At 41.7% G+C, this 21,444-nt stretch overlaps 2 protein-coding genes across 2 annotated transcripts in view; both read right to left on the reverse strand.

Annotated features, from left to right (window-relative positions):
• The window catches only part of Ptprb (protein tyrosine phosphatase receptor type B), a 102,785-nt gene extending 85,937 nt beyond the window's left edge, over positions 1-16,848 (reverse strand). The window contains 3 exon segments of the mRNA XM_059245799.1: positions 6,872-7,125; positions 14,958-15,353; positions 16,794-16,848. Of these exon segments, the coding sequence (XP_059101782.1) occupies positions 6,872-7,125; positions 14,958-15,353; positions 16,794-16,848 (705 nt within the window).
• Positions 16,849-18,112: 1,264 nt separating this feature from the next.
• The window catches only part of Ptprr (protein tyrosine phosphatase receptor type R), a 108,779-nt gene continuing 105,447 nt past the window's right edge, over positions 18,113-21,444 (reverse strand). The window contains exon 12 of the mRNA XM_059245503.1: positions 18,113-18,743. Coding sequence (XP_059101486.1) covers positions 18,650-18,743 — 94 coding nt within the window. The 3' untranslated portion in view covers positions 18,113-18,649. The remainder of the gene's footprint in view (positions 18,744-21,444) is intronic.

Below are 21,444 nucleotides of genomic sequence, written 5' to 3' on the forward strand. Positions count from 1 at the left end.
AGCCTGGGACAGCAGGTATCCCGCAAGGCTGTACACGATGGCTTGCTCCTTGGCCCAAATCTATGAGGGATCTGAAACAGGAGACGCCACAGAAACATGGGTGTCCCTGACTCCCAAACAGAAGTGTCTGCAGTAGGAAGCTCTCATCTGGACCTAGTGATGGTTCTGCACGTGGCTACCAGCTCCCTTCAAGTGTGGGAGGGACATACGGAAACAGTCATGGCTTCCTCCAGTAACGGCTCCTGGAATCCGTAGTGTTTCTCCTTCCAGTTAGTTTTTTACCATATTCTACAGTGCCTGGGTTTCAAAGCTGTTAGTCTGTGTGTGGAATCGGAGGGTGCAGCCGTTAGCTGGGGTAAACTGCAGAGATTTACAGTACTTAGCACGTCTTCCCAGGGTGTCTATCTTGTCCTCATACTTATCGCGAGGCTCAGCGCCAGTTCTGAGTTTTGGCTTCACTGACATTTTTTTCTTTGTTTTTGCAAATTCATCTCATTTCTTTCCTATTGTGCGTGCTAATCTCTCCTCCTCCTCTTCTTTTACCCAGCGGCCGCCAAGCCCCTCTTGCACTCCCCTCAGTTCTCAAAGAAGAAGAAGATGATGCATCTTGGTATATCAGTGAGCCACTGGCCTCACTGTAACTCAGCCGCTTCCTGCGGATGCCACCCTCCGAAAGCCCGCCTAGCAAACGTCTCCTCGATTTCTTTTTATTTTAAAAATAATTATCTGGAAATAATTACACATGAACAGGTCAACTGTAACGTTTGTACCGAGAGTTTCTACAACACTTCCCTGAGCCTCCCAACTCTCTCTCTGTCTCCTCTCCCTCTCTCTGTAAATAAAATACATTTACCTAAACTATCTCAGAATAGGCAGCAGACATCCTGGATTAAGTTTGCAATCTTAATAAAATCCCTAAATTAAGGATCTTCAGACTGATACAAAACTTAAACCCACGTTTCATATTTCAATTTTGCCAACGATCCCAATCATGTCTCTTCTAGTATTCCTTTTTTTTTTTTTTTTTTTTTTTTTTTTTTTTTTTTTTAAGTAGAGGATCCTGTATTACATCGAATTGCTAAATCTCTTCATGACCTTAGGTCTGGAACACCCTGGAGTTTTGTGACATGGACTTCACAGCATCAAGTTCTTTGAGCGATTCCAGCTGTTTTTCTGTAACGGTTTCCTCCCCTCGGCTTTGTCTGATGTCTCCTTGGGACCACCTTCAGGCTCAGCAGCTTAGCAGCGCTTTCTCTCTTTTCTCGATTTCAATACTTTTCCCCAACAGGCTGATCATTCAGTCATCTCCCAACCAATCACAAACGTAGCCTCATAGTAGACTCCTCGGAGATTTTTTTCAGACTGTAAGCTCTGAGTTTCCACTTCAGGCAATTCCGATTTAGAAGGGTATGAAGCGGAACCCTACAACTGTAGCTTTAAAAGCTCCGTGGGTAGCTGCGGGCACACACCTTTAACCCCAGCACTCCAGAGGCAGAGGCAGGTGGAGCTCTGAGAGTTTGAGGCTAGTGTGGTCTATGAGGGAGTTCCAGGACAGCCACGGCCATGGCCGGAGCTGAGGGTCATAGACTTGCCCTGACATTTGGCACAGTCTGGCTTCTCTGTGGATATTAGTTCCCCTTCCTTCTCTCATTCCCTCTTCTCACTGCATCAGTCCGTGCTTCCAGTACATCTCATCTTCCCAGAGACACCAGTGTGCCAGAGAAAGGCGGCCATGTCAACCAAGCATCTCGACACTTATGGCATGTGCTGTGGCCATATCTTGTGTGTGTGTGTGTGTGTGTGTGTGTGTGTGTGTGTGTGGCTTTTATTGTGACAAATTATCAGCCCAGCCTCTGTATAAACAAATTGGAAGGCAAGCCAATTACGTGTCACTGAAAGAAAAGTGGAAATAAAAAGGAATCCTTGAGATTTTAAGTTGGGGGGGGGGTCAGGCAAATTCTAAAGTATTAGCAGACCATCATCCATTTTAACTGAAGAACTAAGAAACCGCGTTTTGGAATTGGGATTGGATGGTGCTGACTATAAGGCAGGGGCTTTAGAAACACGTGTAAATACAACGATATTACTTCCTACTTTTTAAATGTCTCAACATGGGGGCTGAGAAGACGGCCCAGCTGTTCAGAATGCCTTCCAGTCTACCAGAGGACTGGAGTTTGGTTCCCATGTTGGGTGGTTCACAGCTGCCCATAACTCCAGCCCCAGGGGATCTGATACTTCTGGTGTCTGAGGGCACCTGCACTCACACGCACATACCCCACCCTCCCCACATAATTAATAATAATAAAAACAAGGATTAAAAAGAAATGTATCAGTCTCATGGTCTGTGATACTTGATTCTATTCATAACAGACAGTCTAAGCGCCATGTAGATACTCTGAGGATGGTTTCCATGGTTTCTTCTAGGCCATGGGTTCTCAACCTGTGGGTCACAACCCCATTGGGAGTTGAATGACTCTTTCACAGGGGTCACCCAAGACCGTCGGGAAACACAGATATTTACATTACAATTCATAACAGTAGCAAAATTATAGTTATGAAGTAGCAACAAAAATAAGTTGATGGTTGGGGTCACCACATCATGAGGGACTTTATTAAAGGGTCCCAACATTAGTAAGGTCGAGCACCACTGCTCTAGGTAGTGGGGATACTGTCTTTAGTCTGTCTACATAATGGTGGTGACAGTAGCTTATCTGTCTCCCTGCAAGCTCTAAGTGACTCAGTCAGAGAGGTTGCCTGGGGCTGTAGGGCACTTTTCTGCACCAGCCTCCTCCTCACTTCTTTGGAGACTCCCACTGGCTGTGAGCTCTTTGAAGGCCAAATGGAAGGAAATGCAGAGCTGTGAAAGCTCAGCCTGGAACCACAATGGCTATTCACAAACTGAGGAAATGCTGCTCCTCCTCCCCAGGCCAGCACAAGGGTGGGGTGGGAGAGGAAGCAGGCGGTGAGCCTCTAGGCAAGATTTGTAGATAGTGGTATCAGAACCAGCCGCGAACCCTGTTTTCATGCACAGTCAGCACTTTATCCCTTCTGGAGCATTTTTTCGCAGAATGGGCCAGCTCATCTGGGTTCCTCAGAAGCCTAGAGTCAGCCAGGGTATGAATGATAAAACAAAGGCTAAAAGAAGCCAATGTTACTAAATACTCACTTACTTATGGTTAGGGTACCAACGTGATTCCTTTAATCAGATCTTTGTTTTCAACCATGTGAGGTAGACAAATGCCCATCGTGATCTCCATTCCAAAGAAGGAAGTACGGCTTGAGTAGAAACCACCAAGACCCAGACTAGGTTTCCCTGACAACGAAGCCCTAGTTCTTTATTTCTGCATCACAATCTGTTAATTCCTTAAGGTCTTGAGTTGGAGGTTGGGGGACAGAGAGGGAAGTAGCCACAGAGCTTTGAGACCAAGTCCTTGTCCACGTATACAACCTTCCAGAGTCAAATTCATCACGCTGGCAGGGGAGGATGTAAGAAAAAGAGGAAAGGTAAAGAAAAGAAACTCTCTGCGTCCTTAAAGAGTGAGTTTAGGGTTATTTTGTGTGCTTAATGTAGAGTGATAGCCGCAGTTCAAACATGTCTTCCTTGGCATTTGCCTTGATGAATAGGTACTATATATTAGAGAATACGGTAACTGTGTGTGTGTGTGTGTGTGTGTATGCTCTTGCTATTTTTTTCTTTTGAACAAGTCTTTGGGTTTTAACCTCTGTATATTTCAGCTAGATGTCTGCAAAATAGAGATGGTGGTGACAATGGTGATGTTGATAAGATATGTTGTCTTGTTTAATGGTTATGGATTCATCCCTTACTACACATATATAAGTATGTGTGTAATATATATATTTGCAATATGATTTTGCTGAGGTTCTCATGAAGAAGTAGAGTCTATTGCCCTATTCCTTGTATCTGGGCTGGTTTATAGTTTGTTTTAACCTCTAAATGTGGAAGAAGTAGTGTTGTGTGACTCCAGAGCCTATACTTCTAGAATCCTTCAGCCTTTACCTTTGGCCTTGTATGAAGCTGGACTGACTTCCCATCATGAAAGGGAAGCTGGTATTGTTTACTAGAGGATGCGAGGTCATGAGGTGAGCCTAGATGGCCGGCTTATAGCCAATGCTGAATGCTAGTCATGCAAATGAGCCGAGTGCTGATCTTAGAGTCCTGTTGGCCTCCCATGCTGATTTCAGCCCTAACTGTGAGCCTAGGATGAACCAGTAGAGGAACCACCCGACCAACTCCACTGTAGTCCACTCCAGAACAGTCCACCCCTGTCCACTCTCTCCCATTTCATTCTGCATCGTTACCCTCACCTCCATTCTGTCTTGTTCCGCTCTATCCCACTCCAAACTTTTCCTTTCTTTCCCCCAACACTTGAAGCATTTTGTTCAGATGCTTTAGTTACAAGACCTTGTTTTCACTCAAAAACAACACCCCCGATACAGCTCAATTACAAACCTCAGTCCAATATCCCCACAAACCAGATGCTGTGTAATAAAGAAAACAACTAAGAGAGATTTAAATACAATTTCCAACAATTGAGCTGAACTATTTTACTCTTATATGCTTCTGACGCTCTTTGTCAAAATTACTCTCAAAGTTGTAAGTGACTTGTGTTACTTTTCAAAGTCTCAAATTCCAGTGTTTCATAATGAACTTGGAAGGATGGCTAGAGCTCAGAATTCTGAAAGCTGCACTCGGAGAAACTGCCTTTGGAGACAGCATGGCGTTTCACTCTCACTTCCCAGGGCATAGTCAATACTTTGCCTGAACTTCAAGAAAGCCAGAGGTGAGATACTGGTCAGGTTGGGTGCCTCATCTGGGAGCTCATATAAACACTGCCATTGCTTTCATTGTAGAAATGAAATCCCAAACCAATCACCAACCACCAAGTAACCAACCAACCAACTAAACACCCAAATAACCAACCAACCAAACAACCGAACAAAACATCCTCCCCAGGCCCACAAAACAAAACAAACCAAACAACAACAACAAAACCCTCACCATTGTGTCTGCTATGATCTAAGGCTACAAATACTGTTGGCGGGGTGGTGAGCCTATAGATCTACCCAACCAGTGGTACGTCTACAACAGCTCTGTTGCTGATGGTTCTGAATACACTTTTGCAGAGCCTGGCCAACTCTTGAACCTATTTCTATGCTTCATAATGTCAGACCTGGGAAGAATGATAGACTATCCTTTTTATGCTAAAAGGCCATCTTCTACTATTCAGGTAGATAAGTTTCTGTGGTAGTCCTCATTCAATGTGTCTTGTTTGATATACTCACTTTTTTTTTTTCTGTACTGTTATAATCAAGTTCAAATGTGAATGGGTGCTCTACTAAATTAATGGTAGGATGTGAGTTTTTGTTGAGTCATATACAGCCAAAATAAAGATGTGAGTATTTATTTTCAAAAGCAAGTGGCAAATACCTCGTTCACACTAGTGGATGGAATGGCTAAGGAGCCGAAGAGTTAGGGAGTGCCCTGATCATGGTGGGGGTGGGGCTCCTGAAGTCATGGCTCTCCCATCTCATGTCCTCTTTTCCCAGTTTCCAAAGCTAACAGCTGTGAGACCACAATGAGCTGAGCGGTTGGTAGAACTCAAGGCAGAATTGGGAGACCCTAACTGCTCCCCTCTTCCTCTTTCTATTATGCCCCAGCTGCGGGGAGGGATGTGAGAGGCGCAGCTGACCTTCAAAGGCAGATTTAGAGTTTGTGTTCTTGGGATAGATATTTATAGTCATGGATAGAGATTGAGGGCTATGCTTGAAAATGATGTAAAGAGTTTCCCAAAAAGCAACTGGGCCTTCCTAACTCCTGTTTACAGGCAAGCAAAGAACTGGGTCAGAGGCAAGATTTATGGCAATGGAAAACTGGAACCAAAAATAAATTCAACGTCCTCACTGTATTTGTTTTGTGATCAATGATGATATATGTGCTCAGTAGCTGGAGACCATATGCAATATTAGGTTCAATATAATGCAGAAGCAGTGAGAGATCCAATTGGGTGGATGTCCTTTGGATAATACTGGGATTTTTCATTCTTTGAATTATTTGGGTAGCCTGTTAGGGAAGAGTTACACTCTCAAGTAAAGTGTGGACCTTTCCTTTGATGGCTTGTGCTTTGGATTAACTCAAAGCGTCACCCATACACGGGCCCTGAGTGTTCTCCCATCAAGACATCCCTGTGTTCTCCAAACTTGAACTCTCTCATCTGTTCTAATTACACCATCATTGCCTTCATGATGGTTCAAACCTCCGAGAGGAAAGCAAAGCCAAAGACATGAATGCTCAAAACAGAGAGAGCGTTTGGGTAACACTCATGAGCTGCCAACACCGCTGTTCGATCACTTGACCCATCTGTCACCGTGTGGACTACCGAGATCATAGGTAGGTGACACACAGGGTATGGTGATGTGAGGTGCCATGACTCCTGTTTATCTTATCTTCCCAATCAGTTACAGCGATTCTGGATCTGCCACTGCTTTGCGATTCTTGCCCCTTACCTTAGAGCATAAATGGTTTGGAACTGCAAAGTACTGCTCTCAACGTCTGTTTACTTTGTTTCAGGCTATGTTTGAGACCGTGAACCCTGACTTTGGTTCACAAAATGCCAATCTACAAGAGTACCGACCGGCACAGCACGGCCAACCCTAATTATCTCCATCTCATCACGATGCAAAGATTTCAAAGGTTTCCTCATTATAAGCCAAATCCGCTTATGTACAATTTGCAGTTTAAACACAAAGTGACTGATTTCTTCGTGCACCGTGGTCCTTGGAACAGAGCGAGTCTTTTCAAGGGAAGGGCTTTCTGGGACCGTTCACAACCATACCACCCCTCTCTTTTTACCTCTGTGGTGGTGCTGGAGAAAAATGGAGTAGTCGATGGACTCCAGGATGCATCTGTAGTTCCAGCGGTGTGCAGACTGGGGAGATCTCTCTCGCTGCTGTTTTGACTGTAGAGCTCTACAGTGTTCCTGAGGAACGCCTCTGTGGTATTCCTAACGTGTTCAGTGCTATACGGAACCGTGTTAAAAGCAGTGGGGATCTGTGGAGCAGCTGAGTTTCTAGCAATCCGCACAGAAACTTCTGTCCCCAGGTCAGCTGAGGGGGAAGAAAGGACAGTGGCAAAAAATCATTCTCACATTTTATGAATTTTACCCGAGTTCTTCACACAAAATGATTTTGCTATGAGATAGGATATCATATGGTTCAGAGTGATCTTGAGCTTGCTATGTAGCCAGAGGACCATGAACTCCTAATCCTCTTGCCTTTACTTCCTAGGTGTTGATATTACATGTGTGGACCACCATGCCTGGTGTATAGAGGGCTAGGGGTTGAACCCAGGGCTTTGTGCAGGCTAGGCAAGGCAAGGATTTTACTAATTAAGCCATATTCCTAGTCCCATATAAAAACAGTTTTTACATAGTAAAAGAAGGTCCCTTCAATAAGGAGCATGTGGATAAATTTAGTTGTATAAAAAAGCCAAGATCCCCTCAGCATGGGAAAGTGTCCATTTGCCCTGTCCAATACACCCATTTTTGATCCATGTGCCACTTTCACATAGTGGAGGCAGAGTTATGAAAACGGTGTAGAAAGTCTAGTTCCACATAGAAGACAGAGTTTAATTCATTCTATGAATATCTAGATGACTGAATCGGTCTCAGGAGTGGTCCATGGATCTCCCAAGATCTACCCAGACTTCTGATCATATGAAATTCATATTATTACAGTGCTGGTCAGGGCAGGTCATAGCTTTCATCAGCTCCCCAAAACGTTGCTTTGAGACTTGCTGTTAGTGATTTGCCTAACCGCATCATGAAGAGCGGAGGCTTTCTAGGTGGGTGGGTGGGGCAGTTAATGCTATTTATTTCTTTAACCATAGTACAAACATTTATGATAGGAACATTTGTGTCCTTAATTTATTTTAACTAATATGTAAAAACATAAAAGTTATATATTAATGGAGTATTAGTGATGTTTAAATTCCTGCACATATTATATAGCGTTTAAAACAGATTATATACATCTATGTCCTCAAACATCTTTTCAGATTTTATGGTGTAAATATTTAGAACCTCCTTCTAGCTTTTTGAGACAAGCAGTACATCCCTATTTATCCCTGACTGTCATCAGAATGTCTTGCTCCTGTCTAACCATAACAAACCATCTATTGATAGGGTGTGAGTCTTTTAATTCTGTGAGTCTTCAATCATGAAACTGTTGTATTTTTCCCCTTCCTTCCTTTTTTTCTTTTCTTTTTTTTGAGACAGTGTTTCCCTGTGAAGCCCAGGCTAGCCCAGAAATTGCTCTGTAGACCAGGCTGGCCTCAAACCTGCCTCTGACTCCTGAGTGCTGGGATTAAAGGCATACACTGCCCAGCAAGACTGTTGTATTTTCTAAGTTAGATATCTTTGGAAGAACAGCTAGTGGTTTAGGATGTATGAGCAGGATGGGATAAAATTTCTATATTGAAAAACAAACAAACATCGGTTCGCCTTGCCAGAATCAAAAACTATGCTCTTCTGACATTTTTAACATGCTCCCCCAGGTGCTGCTGCTGGGGGCTTTGGAGTCACTGTGTAGCAATACTCCAGGGCAAAGCCACACAAAAGAAAGGGTTGGAAAAATTCTGTGAATGATTGGCTGACAAGTGTGTCTGGATGTTTCACCGGCTTTGGGGATGCTGCACTGTCACGTGTATAAACCCGACAAAATCCTGCCAGAATCAGGGGACTAACTTTGAAGAGTGTGGGCTTTAAGACTCAGAGCAACTGTTTTTACTTCTCATAGCTTCTTTACTTGTTGATTTAATAAAACAACTGTTTATTAGGCAGCTACTATGTGCCAAGTGGCTCCTCTTAAAGAAGAAATTAGTTATACTTTCTAGTCAACTTTACTTACCCCTCTTTTGAGTCTCATTCCTTCCCACTCTAATTTTACCTGGCTAGCACATTTCATATGGCAATGTATGTAAATAAGAGCAGTTAAGGGACAGAAAAGGTTCAGGGCAGAAAAGGTCCATTTATGACTTAACAAGATGTAGACAGACATCCTTTCAAAAGTTAATGAAGAGACCAGGGTGATTAAGGATTCTTTCCTTGAGATGCAAGGGCAGTACAGAGGTTTTTGTGTATGGATAGGTTTGGACAGATTTGGCAAAACACAAGTATTGGACACCAGTTAAATTTGAAGTTCAGGTAATATTATTTTAGTATAATTGAGTATATGTATATAGTATTGGTAAACAATCCAAGAACTATATTACATACCATTTACTTAATATTTATTTTAATATACTCAAATTTTTTCTGAAATTCAAATGTAAGAGGACATTCATATGTACTGTCTGCAACTTTCCTTACATGTCTACTGAATCTACACTTCCCCTAGCTTTCTGGATGCTTCTTTCTGTAGATTTCATTTTTTCCCTTTCATATCATTAGCAATGTTGCCACCTGTGTCCCAGGGTTATACACTTTGCACACAGATGGGAGATTTAGCTCAAGGTTCTTTCTCATGCCAAACTCAACCATGGTTCTACCTGAGACTTCTTCACAACTGTCTTATGAAGCAGTCTTAATTTCTCAGTCTGGAGTTCAGAGTCTAGAGTTTAGGTATCTCCTTCAAACAGCATCTGCCAGCGTAAGGATGCAGAACAGATGGAGGTCAGCGTCTCTGTTGCTTCCAGCTTTGGCCAATGCTGACTCTCTAAGTTAAGGACCACCTAATACAATTTTTGTTCTCAGGCTCCTTTAAAAAAGTAATGATGGGCTTAGGACCTAAGAATACCTAGTGTGCAATTTTATTCTTTGTATGTCAGGCTGTGCTTCACTAAAAAATGGCTGGTGAGTTTTTATTGCAAGAACTTAAAAAAAAAATTAGTCAATGTGCACAATCAGTGGATGAAACTAGATTCTCCAGACAAATGATCAAACATTCTGGAGATTTGTTCTTCAAATAGCATTGCAGATGTTACAGTTGCATACAGCATTTGTGGAATATTAATTTAAGAGGTGTTATATTCATTTATGCTGTGAAATACTTATTTAATAATGCAAAGATGTGTTGTATTCTTTTATGTTGCATTTGTTTAACTCTGTAAAGCTGTGTTACTTTGCCTGTCTAAAACATCTGATTGGTCTAATAAAGAGCTGAATGGCCAATAGCAAGTTGGGAGAGAGGGATAGGTAGGATTGCCAGGCAGAGAGAATAAACAGGAGGAGAAATGTAGGCTTGAAAAAAGAAGAATGAGAAGAAAGAGGGGTAAGAAAAGGAGGAGAGGAGGAAGCCAGGGGCCAGCCACCCAGCCACACAACCAGCCATGGAGTAAGAAGGAAAGACACATAGATAGAATAAAGAAGGGTTAAAAAGCCCAGAGGTAAAACATAATTAAATACAAACAAGATAATTTAAGTTAGAAAAGCTGGCTAGAAACAAGCCAAGCTAAGGCCGGGCATTCATAAGTAAGAATAAGTTTCTGTGTATTTATTTGGGGGTTGGGTGGCAGGCCCCCAAAAGAGAAGGGGAGAAAAGCCAACTATACTTTTGGCTTTTACATGGACAAAAATCTCAATCTTCTGCTGCAATTGCCTTTAGTCATCCTCATATATTTTTAAAATAATTTGGACCAAATATACCCATTTCCTATTTGAGGCCACCTCTCTCCTTTTCAGCTAAAGAAATATTTAAATCCAATATCTCTTTATTTACATGTCTGTATTTTTTAAGTTTTGCTACTTAAAAGCTGGAGAAATTTTAGCCTGAACATCCAATTTCTACGTTTTGTGAATTTTAAAGCAGTGTTGCCAAGATAATTGGTGTTAGAGTCACCTCTAAGGTTTGTGTATTATAGCCTCTCTCTAGAAACTGCAGTCCGGTGAATTCGGTATGGGTCCCAAACTTGGCATTTCTAAGGTTTCCTGGGTGACGCTAGTCTAGCTTTAGCGATGTTCGCACTATGAACCAAAATGCAGCCCTGATATCTCCCCCTCTTCCTCCTTTGGTCCACTCCCTTCCCTCCCCAACTCCCTCTCCCTTCTCTGCAGGGTCTCATGTAGCTGAGGCTGGCCATGGACTTCCATCCCTTTCCTCCACTTTCCAAGTGCTGGGATTAAAGGCATCAACCAACATCAAACCAACAATTGTGATCATTTCTTATGTGGGTCTTGGAAGTTTATAAAATAGATGGGAAGGAAGAAAATCCTTTTATCGATATACAAGACTCTCAAAGTTCATTTTTCTATTGCTGAACTCTATTGGAATAGACATGGAATTATTCTAAAAATAATTGTTATACAAAACTTATAACAGATCATCAGGTATTTTGGTGTCTATATCTTGTAAATTTTTTTTTTGGGAAGTGTGTAAACATTTCACAATTCATGAGAGAGGAAGGTGTTTTGATGGTCGCAAGGAAAAATTCTTACACAATGGAACAATATGTTAAAGCTATTTTTAACTTTTATTGTACCATTGCTACTACATTGTTTTCACATTATAGTGAAATTCTTCCTAGGATATAATTCAAGACCAGTGGGGCATCCTGTATCCAACCTGAAACACTTTTGCACTGAAGTTGTTACTAGCTTTTAGTTAGGTCAAGGTCACCTGTGAGATGATACGTGTTGACTTCACCAGGTCAAAACCACCTTTTGAATATATTCCCAAAGGGCAACACACTAATAATCAGACTCAGAAATGATCATTAACCGACATACAAGGTTTTGTATGACAGTAAGGACAACAAACAAATTGGTTTCTCTTAATGTCACCTTTGTGGTAAGAGATTTTAACTGTATTAGTATTTCTACTCTGAGAGGGAGGTTAAATATAATGAAGTATAATACAATATAAATATAATTATGTGGAAGAGTTAACAATGAAACCAAAGGTGAGGAAAGATGATGCTCACGCATACACACTTCAAACACTATCGGGCTCCATAAGGGTGAAGGAAGAAAAAGATGGGAATTATAGTAGATTAGTAAGAAATGATCAAGATGATTAACATTTCAGAAAATGTAGTCAGGGAAATAAAGAGCACACTTAAAAATGCATGCCTAAATTACTTTATAAATACCCAAGGGGAAATAAAACAAAATTAACAAATGAAAATTCATACCAACACACAGCATAGTAAAATGCCAAAGTAGAACAGAGCAGAGCAGAGCAATTAATATGGAATGGAAAAAGAAATATTAATGAACTCCAAGCAATACTTTTCAGTAGCCAGATATTAACAAGTCTTCAGCAATACTATGGGTTGCGTTATGAGCCTCTGTTTTTCTATTTTTAGCCAGACAGGTTGGTGTTTGAGAAATCATGCTTTTGTTACCATCTTGATGACTCAGAATAATAGCTTTAGAGCCCCATTTTAAAAAATGCTTTAAAATAGTGATTTGAAAAAGAATTATTTTCAAGCTGGTTCAAGCTGGGTGTGAGCACATACTTGTAATCTCTGCACTTGGGAGGCAGAATCCTCTGTAGAAGGATCCATAGTTTATGAGTTCTAGACCAGTCTGGGCTACACAGTAAGACCTAGTCTCAAAAAAAAAAAAAAAGACCAAAAAGACAAAAAACAAAACAAAAAACAAACAAAATAAAACAAAACCAAGGCCTTGCAGGCATCATGAAGACAAACATTTGCTTTGCATAATTTGAAGTTAGAAACAGGTCTCCCTTTCTGTGGGTAAGAGTAAAACTGTTATTGGGTAGTAGTGGTGCATGCCTTTAATCCTAGCACTTGGGAGGCAGAATCAGGCAGATCTTTGTGAGTTGGAGGCCAGTGTGGTCTACAGAATGAGTTCCAGGACCAGTCAGAGCTACATAGAGAAACCCTGTCTTGAAAATAAATGAATGAATGAATGAATAAATGAATGAATGAATAGTATGACTTATATTTACCATGGTTCTGTCATTCAGGACAGACCTGGACAAGTCAACCACAAGGGAAGAAACTATTATAGATTGTCTCTACGTGCTGTATATTTTCTGGTAAAGTTGAATTTTCTAATAGTCTACTGTATTTTTACCTGCTTTGCACAGTCAGAATTGATAGAAGAATTGCAACTGTAAACCTCGGTGTCTAGTGCAGAAGAGCCCTCAACCAGTATCTAAGTAAGTACTTGCTTGGCATATGTGTGAGTGGCAGAAGAATGCTTCAAGATTAACATGGTAGGAAAGCTCAAATCAGCCTCAGAGATGGGTAACGAAGTAAAGATTTAAGGTACAGTGGATGCTGACCCCCAAGAAGGACCATGAACCCACATTAGCATGAGGACAGGTCCATAGCTCCTGACTCCGGATGTTGAGGTAGTTGTGCAGGAAGAAAGGTGGGAAGGAATCTTGGGGATCTGTGTTTTTAGTGAGCTCTGCCTTTTCCCCATGACATTGTCATGAAACCAGCTAGAAGAAAGCCAGTGGATCAGCACTGGGAAGAATTGGGGAGTACAGGGAAGGACTGGGAATCATTGGGTCAGTACAGGGAAGTACTGGGAGTCATTAGGTCAGCACAGGGAGGGACTGGGAAGCACTGGGCAGAACAGGATCAACACTGGGAGGCACTGGGTCAACATGGGAAGAACTGGGGAGTGCTGAGAAGGACTGGGAGTCATTGGGTCAGCACAAGGGAGCACTGGGAGTCATTAGGTCATCACAGGTAGGGACTGGGAGTCACTGGGTCAGCACAAGGGAGCACTGGGCAGCACTGGGCAGCACTCTTGTAAGGGATGTACTCTAGACAAGAAGTTAACTTGAATTTAGGACAATTCATTACAGCCTGATGAACTTCAGTCTATTTGCTGTGGAGATCTATTTCTAAGTGATTCTCCCAGTCATCTTTGAGGCTCTTTCATGCTCAGTGTGTTGTGATTCTGCGAGTTTTATCTTTCATGACTTCCTGAGCCAACCTCTGATGGAGGAGCAGATTCACTAGGAAAACAGTTAACTTCAAGAGACAGTGAAACTGCATAGATGTTCCACAAATATTCCTATTTAGGACTCATTATGTACTGAACCAGGAATTTGTGTATGCATGTACAAATATTTGTGTATATCTATTATCTGGGGGCACTATCAACAAATTAGAAAAATTTATGACTGCTCGTTGGCTTTTACTGTATCAAAAAAGTAGGTTGCCTTCGAATGATGTGAACATCAATATGAGAGAATTTCAAAGCATGGCCTAATATCAACCCCGCCTTTTGACATCTCTTCCTGTGTTCTAATACTCCTCCTCACTAAAGGATAGAAGTTTCTAGGCCAGTAGAATCAATTTCCTGACCATTGACTTTAGTCATTACATGTTTGTATATGTCTGCATGTATATTCCAACACCTAGTAGTCCTTGATCATAGTGTGTGGCACAAAAGGGAGACTTGAGAAACATTTTTTAGACCCAATAAGATGACTCAGTGTGTATGAAAACTGAGTTCAGATCCCCAGGAGCTTTTGAAGGGCACAGGTTCAATAGCACAAGTCTCTCCTACAGTGAGATGAGAGATGGAGATGGGAGAATTCAGAGACTTGTAGGCTACCTAGTGTGGTGTATACAGGGGTGGACAAGAGACATTGTCTCAAATAAGGTGGATGTCAAGGACTAAGGCCCAAAGTTGTCCTCTGACCTCTCTACATGCAAGAAGTGGCACTCACATGAGACAGCACACATACATGCATGCACACACACACACACACACACACACACACATTTTAAAGTCTGAATAAGCACAAGAAAAGAAGGGAAAGAAGACATCATAGGCAGAGAAGTTGCTGAGTTTAATGAGGATAATGAAGTTTTCCATTGCTGGGTACCACGTGGTATACTTCTGTTAGTAAATGTATCTTCCCAAGGAGATAGATGGGGGCACATGGGCTTTGCGAAGATGAGACAGTTAGCAGAATGACTTCCAGAACTGATTCTGAAAGGAGTCACTCACCTTGCTTTGCACAGAGGCTTTCATTGACCAGCTCTCCCTCCTTGTTGATGTCTAATTTCATCCAGCTATCGAGGTATTTACTGATCTTCCTGACCACTACCTTACGGTTCTGTTTCTTGAGAAAGAGAGAGGTATTTTCCACTTCAAGGAAACCTTCAGGATCATGGCAGGTCCATCGGGGTGCCTGGGCACAGGGAGTGGAGACTGCTGGTCGGAAAGGACCCCTGGAGGAGTTGGAGATGCCCAGGCATGATCCAGATTTAATGTGAAGGAGCTTCCCGTTCTCAGTCGACAGCCACTGCTGGTTCTGGCTGGTGCCATTGCATGAGCTCATAATCACTTTCTGATTTATGGAAAGACACAGCTGTTTACGGACATGGACTATCTGGAACCCCTCTGGAAGATGAAAGACTTATGAAGTACCATGGAAGGGCCATTAAATAGTAAAACCACCTGCCCACATACCAGCTGAATTAAAAATACCAGGTTTACTTATATTTTGAACTTTCTAGCACTGCAAGTGCATAATCTCAGATTTTAGCTCATGTGACTTAAAATCTTAAGGCAAACAAACAACATACACGCCCCTACCATCACCACACACAAGCCCAACCAACCAAAAAAAAAAAAACCCCAAACCCAAATAAGCAACCAAAAACACCCTCCCAAACCAACTAATCAACCCACCAAAACAACAACAACAACAACAAAACCCCCAGAGACAACAAAAGAATATCAAAACATTATACACAGTGCCCCCCCCCCCCCCCGTTGAACTTTTGTATGATTTAGTGAGAATATATCCCCACTAGAAAATTGAAAGGGATCTTGGAAAACAAAAGTCATTCAAAGAATATGGCTTTTCATTGGATGAAGAAAGATAAACACAGAGAATGATGTGTGCGTTATCAATTAAATACAGAGCTTCGAGCTCTTTAATTGTTTGGTCCTTTTCACAGCATAGCCCCGTTCCATTATATAAATGAGAGAGATGTCTCCTTCTCAGTCCTTAAGCTCCCAGAGTAGATAAATATTTGTTTACGAGCTGCATGGTCTGAATAAACGCTTTTAAGATGGGGCACATTTACTAAAAGATAAAGATACAATGGAAGTTCCCACCTCTCCAAGCACAACTTGTGGCTGGTACACAACAGCGAAAGTATTGATCACTAGATCTATATTCCTGCGGTACTGTAGAAAAGCATTGTAACGATGCCTATAGGTTCCCACCAAACACTGACCTATTTACAAAATATCAGCATCTCTTGAAGACTAAATGCCCAGTTTTGAGACATTCACAGTAAAAAAGTAAAATATTCAGGCTCAGAAATCGTTTTCAATGAGTTTTTAACCTAAACTACTTAGCTTTTCCATGGAAATATTCAATCCTTCTGAATGACAACTTCCAAATAAGACACATTTCCTTACTCTCTTTAATCATATTCCTTATGCATATATTTTTTTCTTTAACAGAAAAGAAAATAAAAGTGTAACCTGAAAAATAACAACAACAACAACATAGAGAGGGCTATAGATGGTCACATATAAATAATGAAAGAAGTTTGCTCAGGGTTGGTTCCTCTCTCTGAGGCCCATCCTTTCAGGAGCTGAGCTGTCCCAGGCACTTGGTAAACATTTATTTTCTTCTGGAGAGAAATCTCAGCAGTGTGGCCAGAGCTGTCTCTTAATCCCCCCTCCTCACTGTCTTTGACTACACTGCCATGGAGACCTGGCTCCAATTCTGACTTATTTCAGATACTTCTCCAAAGGCTACCAGCCTCCTCGGCTAACTTTGAGAGAGATGATGCCCCAGGACACTGAGGCAGACCCACTCACCCAAGCTCCCGAGGATCAGGCAGCTTAGAATCGCCACGTAAAATTCAGCCTCCATTTTCCACTTAACAACGGTTCATGCTTCGCTTTGGGGGAAAAAAAATCCTCCCAGATAAGAGAAGCGAAGAGTAGGAAGGAAACGTGCTTCACGGAGAGGGGAAAAGTCAGTGACACACTTCCTCCAATTGAATTGTTTGGGGGAAGCTTTACACCACTGTCCTTGTTTCTGTTTCCTTAGAAAGAAGGTATAATGATCATCTCTTTTCAAACGTTAGATCCAGCCCCCAGGAGCCAGAAGAAACTCCCAGAATGTCTTCCCCTCCCATCCCTTGGCACATGATTATATCTTAACCTCAAGATGGAGAAAGAGAATTGTAATGTTAGATAATTGAGTCTCCCTACGCCATGCCTTATTTTCAGGTGATACGGTTCTGTCCAATATACGTAAGCCATGTAATTTATGGGGGTCTGTGACAAGTGATATAAAGACATAAACATGTACTGTTGGTATAATGAGATGCTGGCGTCTATGAGGAAAACCACATAATGATGGCACTTCTGGATCATTATCTCTCAAGTGATTATAAGATTGCCTTTGGAGAGAGGCATCTCTACCCAGGAGAAGAAAAAGACTAAAATTAAAGCCATCATATTACCTACTTCAGTTTGCCCACACGATGGCCTTTTTCCAAGTGGGGGTAAGAAAAGAATACACTCCACTCAATATTTAGTGTTAAGAGCCATTTATTGGTAGGTATGAAACAAAGTCAACTTTGCTGCATTGAAAATTCATATATGAGCAGAACATCTCATGTTGGCTGGGTGTAGTTATTTTTACCTTCATTTGTCTCTTGAGAAATGAAAGCTGTTAGAAGTGTAAGGACGTGCGTGACAGCATCCTTAGAAGAATGTCTGGGAATGAGACAGGTTGGAGCATCCCCAAAAGGCACCTGCCTCTTATTGGGAGAGAGATTCCAGGCAGACAGCATATTCAAAAAAATCCCTTCTTAGCAGAAGAGAGATGAGTATTTAAAATTATTGATTCTTTATAGTTACTATAAATTTGTTTATCCCCTTTTTAAAGCAAAACAAGTCACAATGTAGAAATATAGTAGTTAGAGTTGTGGGACAGGTGCCAACTCTATGCCTAATAATAGAATATATATGCATGTATATATATGTATGTATATATACACATATATATGTATGTATCCAATGACAGCCATTGTGCTCTGTAATTGATCCATAAGAGGTACTATAAATACACATTTAATAGATATTATCAAGACACATTTCCATATAAAATAGTTACGGCATTTGATTTTTTTTTTTTTTTCAAAATCAAAAATGTAGTTGTTAAAAATCTGTGATGGATCACTTGCAACTTTAGCAGCAAGATTCTGGTAACTGAGATATAGGTAATAGCACTTAAACCGGAACAGTTGGATAGCTGACAGTCCATTCACGAGACAGACTTTATGAACATCTAAACACACGATCGCGACGTCTTCAGCAGCTCCTCCTGCCGTCACGATGACAGTCACTGAGTATCACACACATAGATTCTGTGTGGCAGATAATCAACACAGACGAAATAAAGTCCACCTCGGGCTGTGCGAGAAATGATCATACCTCCATTAGCATGGGACCTTCGAAATAGTTTGGGGGATGCCTACAGATGCATTCCTATACACAAAGGGTTGGCAACCTTGCATGTCGCCAGGTCTTCCACAGTCCATGCCTCAGGTTGGCTTGGGCGCCTCCTCATCCCACTGCAGGAAGCTCCTCCCAAGAGCCTTCAGTAGGCGATTTCATGAATCACCCATGAGAGATGGACGCTCTGGTAAATCTTCACGGAATCACTGGACGGTTTCTGGTGAAAGTCTGCTCTCATACAGGCACAGAGCATGGTGCACAAATTCATACTGCTCACTGGTTTGGACCATGCCACCCCTGCACGGAAGAGATCATAAAAGAACTCAGTTTTGCTGACACCTTATAGTCCTGTCACCTACACATGTCATGGGAACTAGAGTGTTATAACAAACATACAGAATAGCTGATTTTATATATATATATATATATATTATATAATATATAAATAATATATATAATACATAAATAAATATATATATTTGCTATCCTTCTTACCTGTGTCTAAACCTCCTGGCCGGTGAAGTTTAATATGTCAATGCAGTCACATGCTGTGCAACAATGTCATATCATGATGCATTTACTCATAGGTTAGTGATAACGATGACACTGGTGTGAACAAGCCCACCCGCTGAGAGTTGTAATTATGTACATTCCCTAATAACGAATAATGACGACAAATGACTTCATTGCTAGCGTTGGTATTTGCTACACTTCTTAGTGTTACTGAGCTTGTGCTCCTACTTCAATTTTAAAAGTTGACTGGAAAACTGTACCGCACGCCATGTTAGGCCAGCAGCCACTGCAGACGTATCACAGTTACCGTACCTCCTGACCACGTTGTCGTCTCTCGTGCAGTCATTGTCCCCTGATGGCTTTGAGAGACACAGGAAATGCTGTACATATATCTTATCATCTAGGTGTGTTAGGCTGTGCTATCCACCTTTGTACATATATAATGCTCATACAACAACGAAGTTGTCTGATGATGCATTTTCCAGAACATCTCTCCATCATTAAGCAATACCTCTCTCTCTCTCTCTCTCTCTCTCTCTCTATATATATATATATATATATATATATATATATATATATATATGTGTGTGTGTGTGTGTGTGTGTGTGTGTGTGTGTGTGTGTATGTGTGTATGGCTCAATATAATGCCACACACTCAAGGCACCTGATTATTTTAGTGTTTTGAGACAGGATCTCCTATAGCTGAAGCTGGTATTAAACTCACTCTGTGGTAGAGAATGACCTTGAACCTTGATCCTCCCACCTCCTGGAAGTATTTTTGCCTATGTACTATTACCAGAGCAGTGATAGAACCTTACAGTTGAATACTCGGACTCTGGAATGAGTCAGGCCACTTAGCTCAAACACCGCCTGTGCTAATTTTTACCGGTGTGATTTACACAACTTCCTTAAGAACATTTGGTCTCAGCCCCCTCCTCTATTAAAGCAAGACAGTGACTCGGTTACAAAGTCATAATGAGCGCAGGTAAACTCAGAGCTGCTGGGGTGGAGGGATATTTCACTGGAGCCTTATCATCCATCTTCTGTTATGCATCGGGGCTAAAAGTGATGGAAGCGGGTTAACAAAGCACAGCTGAGCTGTGATCTATTGCTCTTCCTACAAGTGAAAGATCTATGGTAAAGTGGTTTGTTTCAGGCTGGTAGGGCACCAAGCAGCCCTTGGGTGTGCTAGGCATCTAAACACAATAGTGGGTGGACCCCTCAGCTGGCTGGAAACTGGGAATCGGCTCTCGCTTTTCCTCTTTGCTGGGGCGAATGTCATCACCAGCTGTTCAGCATCCCCAGTGCCATAGATGGATAGAAGGCAGCTGCTTTGTGAGAAAAATCACTACTTCTCATCCTGCGTTTCTGTACACAATACTTTTATCACGCTTTATCCTGGGCTGATTGTTCTTTAGCTTGATGACATTGTCAGGCATTAATACAAAAGTTACCTATTCTTCATTTCACTGAGTAAGAATTATTGCTATAGTAATTATCTGAATTTTTGTCATCTCTCTGTAACTCTTCAGTCACACAACAAATCCTATTTTAGTTTTTTTTTTTTCTTGGTTTTATCTAGTTTTTTTTCCCCCTAGTGGTGGTTGATACTATTCAGAACAATTTTGAGATTACATAGGCAATTCCAACTTAAAAGCATGATGTGCTGTTCTGTCACATGACCTCTGGTTAATGATAACTGAAACTAGCCTTGTATAGACAGATGTCTGTCCAACTACTGAGGCAGTAAGACTACACCCTCTGAGTTAAACAGTCATTCCTCAGGCAGTTTTGACGTGGTGCCACAACTATGTGTTTGGCAAGAAGTGAAGAGGTAACTTCAGCGTCCAGTGATAGCAACTTGTTTGCGGCCATATACCACAGTCTTTTCCAGTAGAACTGCACACTTTGTTTTCTAAGCACGGACTGGTCAGAAGGTAACAACAGAAACGGCAGTGGAGGAGTCACTTTCTTTTCCTAGTTGCAGGATGACATCTGGGAACATTTCAAAAAACAAAGCAGGTGTTCAGGAGATGCCAGTCTGGACGGCAAAGCCTGGGAGACGCAGCCACAGTAAATATTAGGGCAGCTGCAGGGCGCTGAGAAGTACCTCCCTTCCTTTGACATTTTCTCAGAGAATCGATACTCCTACGTCAAGCTGCAGGCTGTAAGTGGAAGCTCTGTGGGCACTTCCTCTCTTGGGCTCTGGCCTGTGAACCTGCTCTGACCATTTACCTCATCTTGAGGCAAGATCTCCCCTGTCTTGACTGTTCTGTTCGGCAATGGCATTTGCGTGTCCAATTGGTGGACCCGTGGAGTCACAATTTAGTTCTTAGTGATCATTTCACCAGAAGTGGCTCAGCAGGGTGTGACCATGGTTGGAACAGATTCACTGTGATCAAGTTCTATCAGGTATAACAGACTTTGTTAACTAGGCCAAGGTTGCTACAGCCAGGGAAGGTGGGAAAGACGGGAACACGTAATA

Source organism: Peromyscus eremicus, chromosome 18 (genome assembly GCF_949786415.1).
Source record: "Peromyscus eremicus chromosome 18, PerEre_H2_v1, whole genome shotgun sequence".
Classification (NCBI taxonomy): Eukaryota; Metazoa; Chordata; class Mammalia; order Rodentia; family Cricetidae; genus Peromyscus; species Peromyscus eremicus.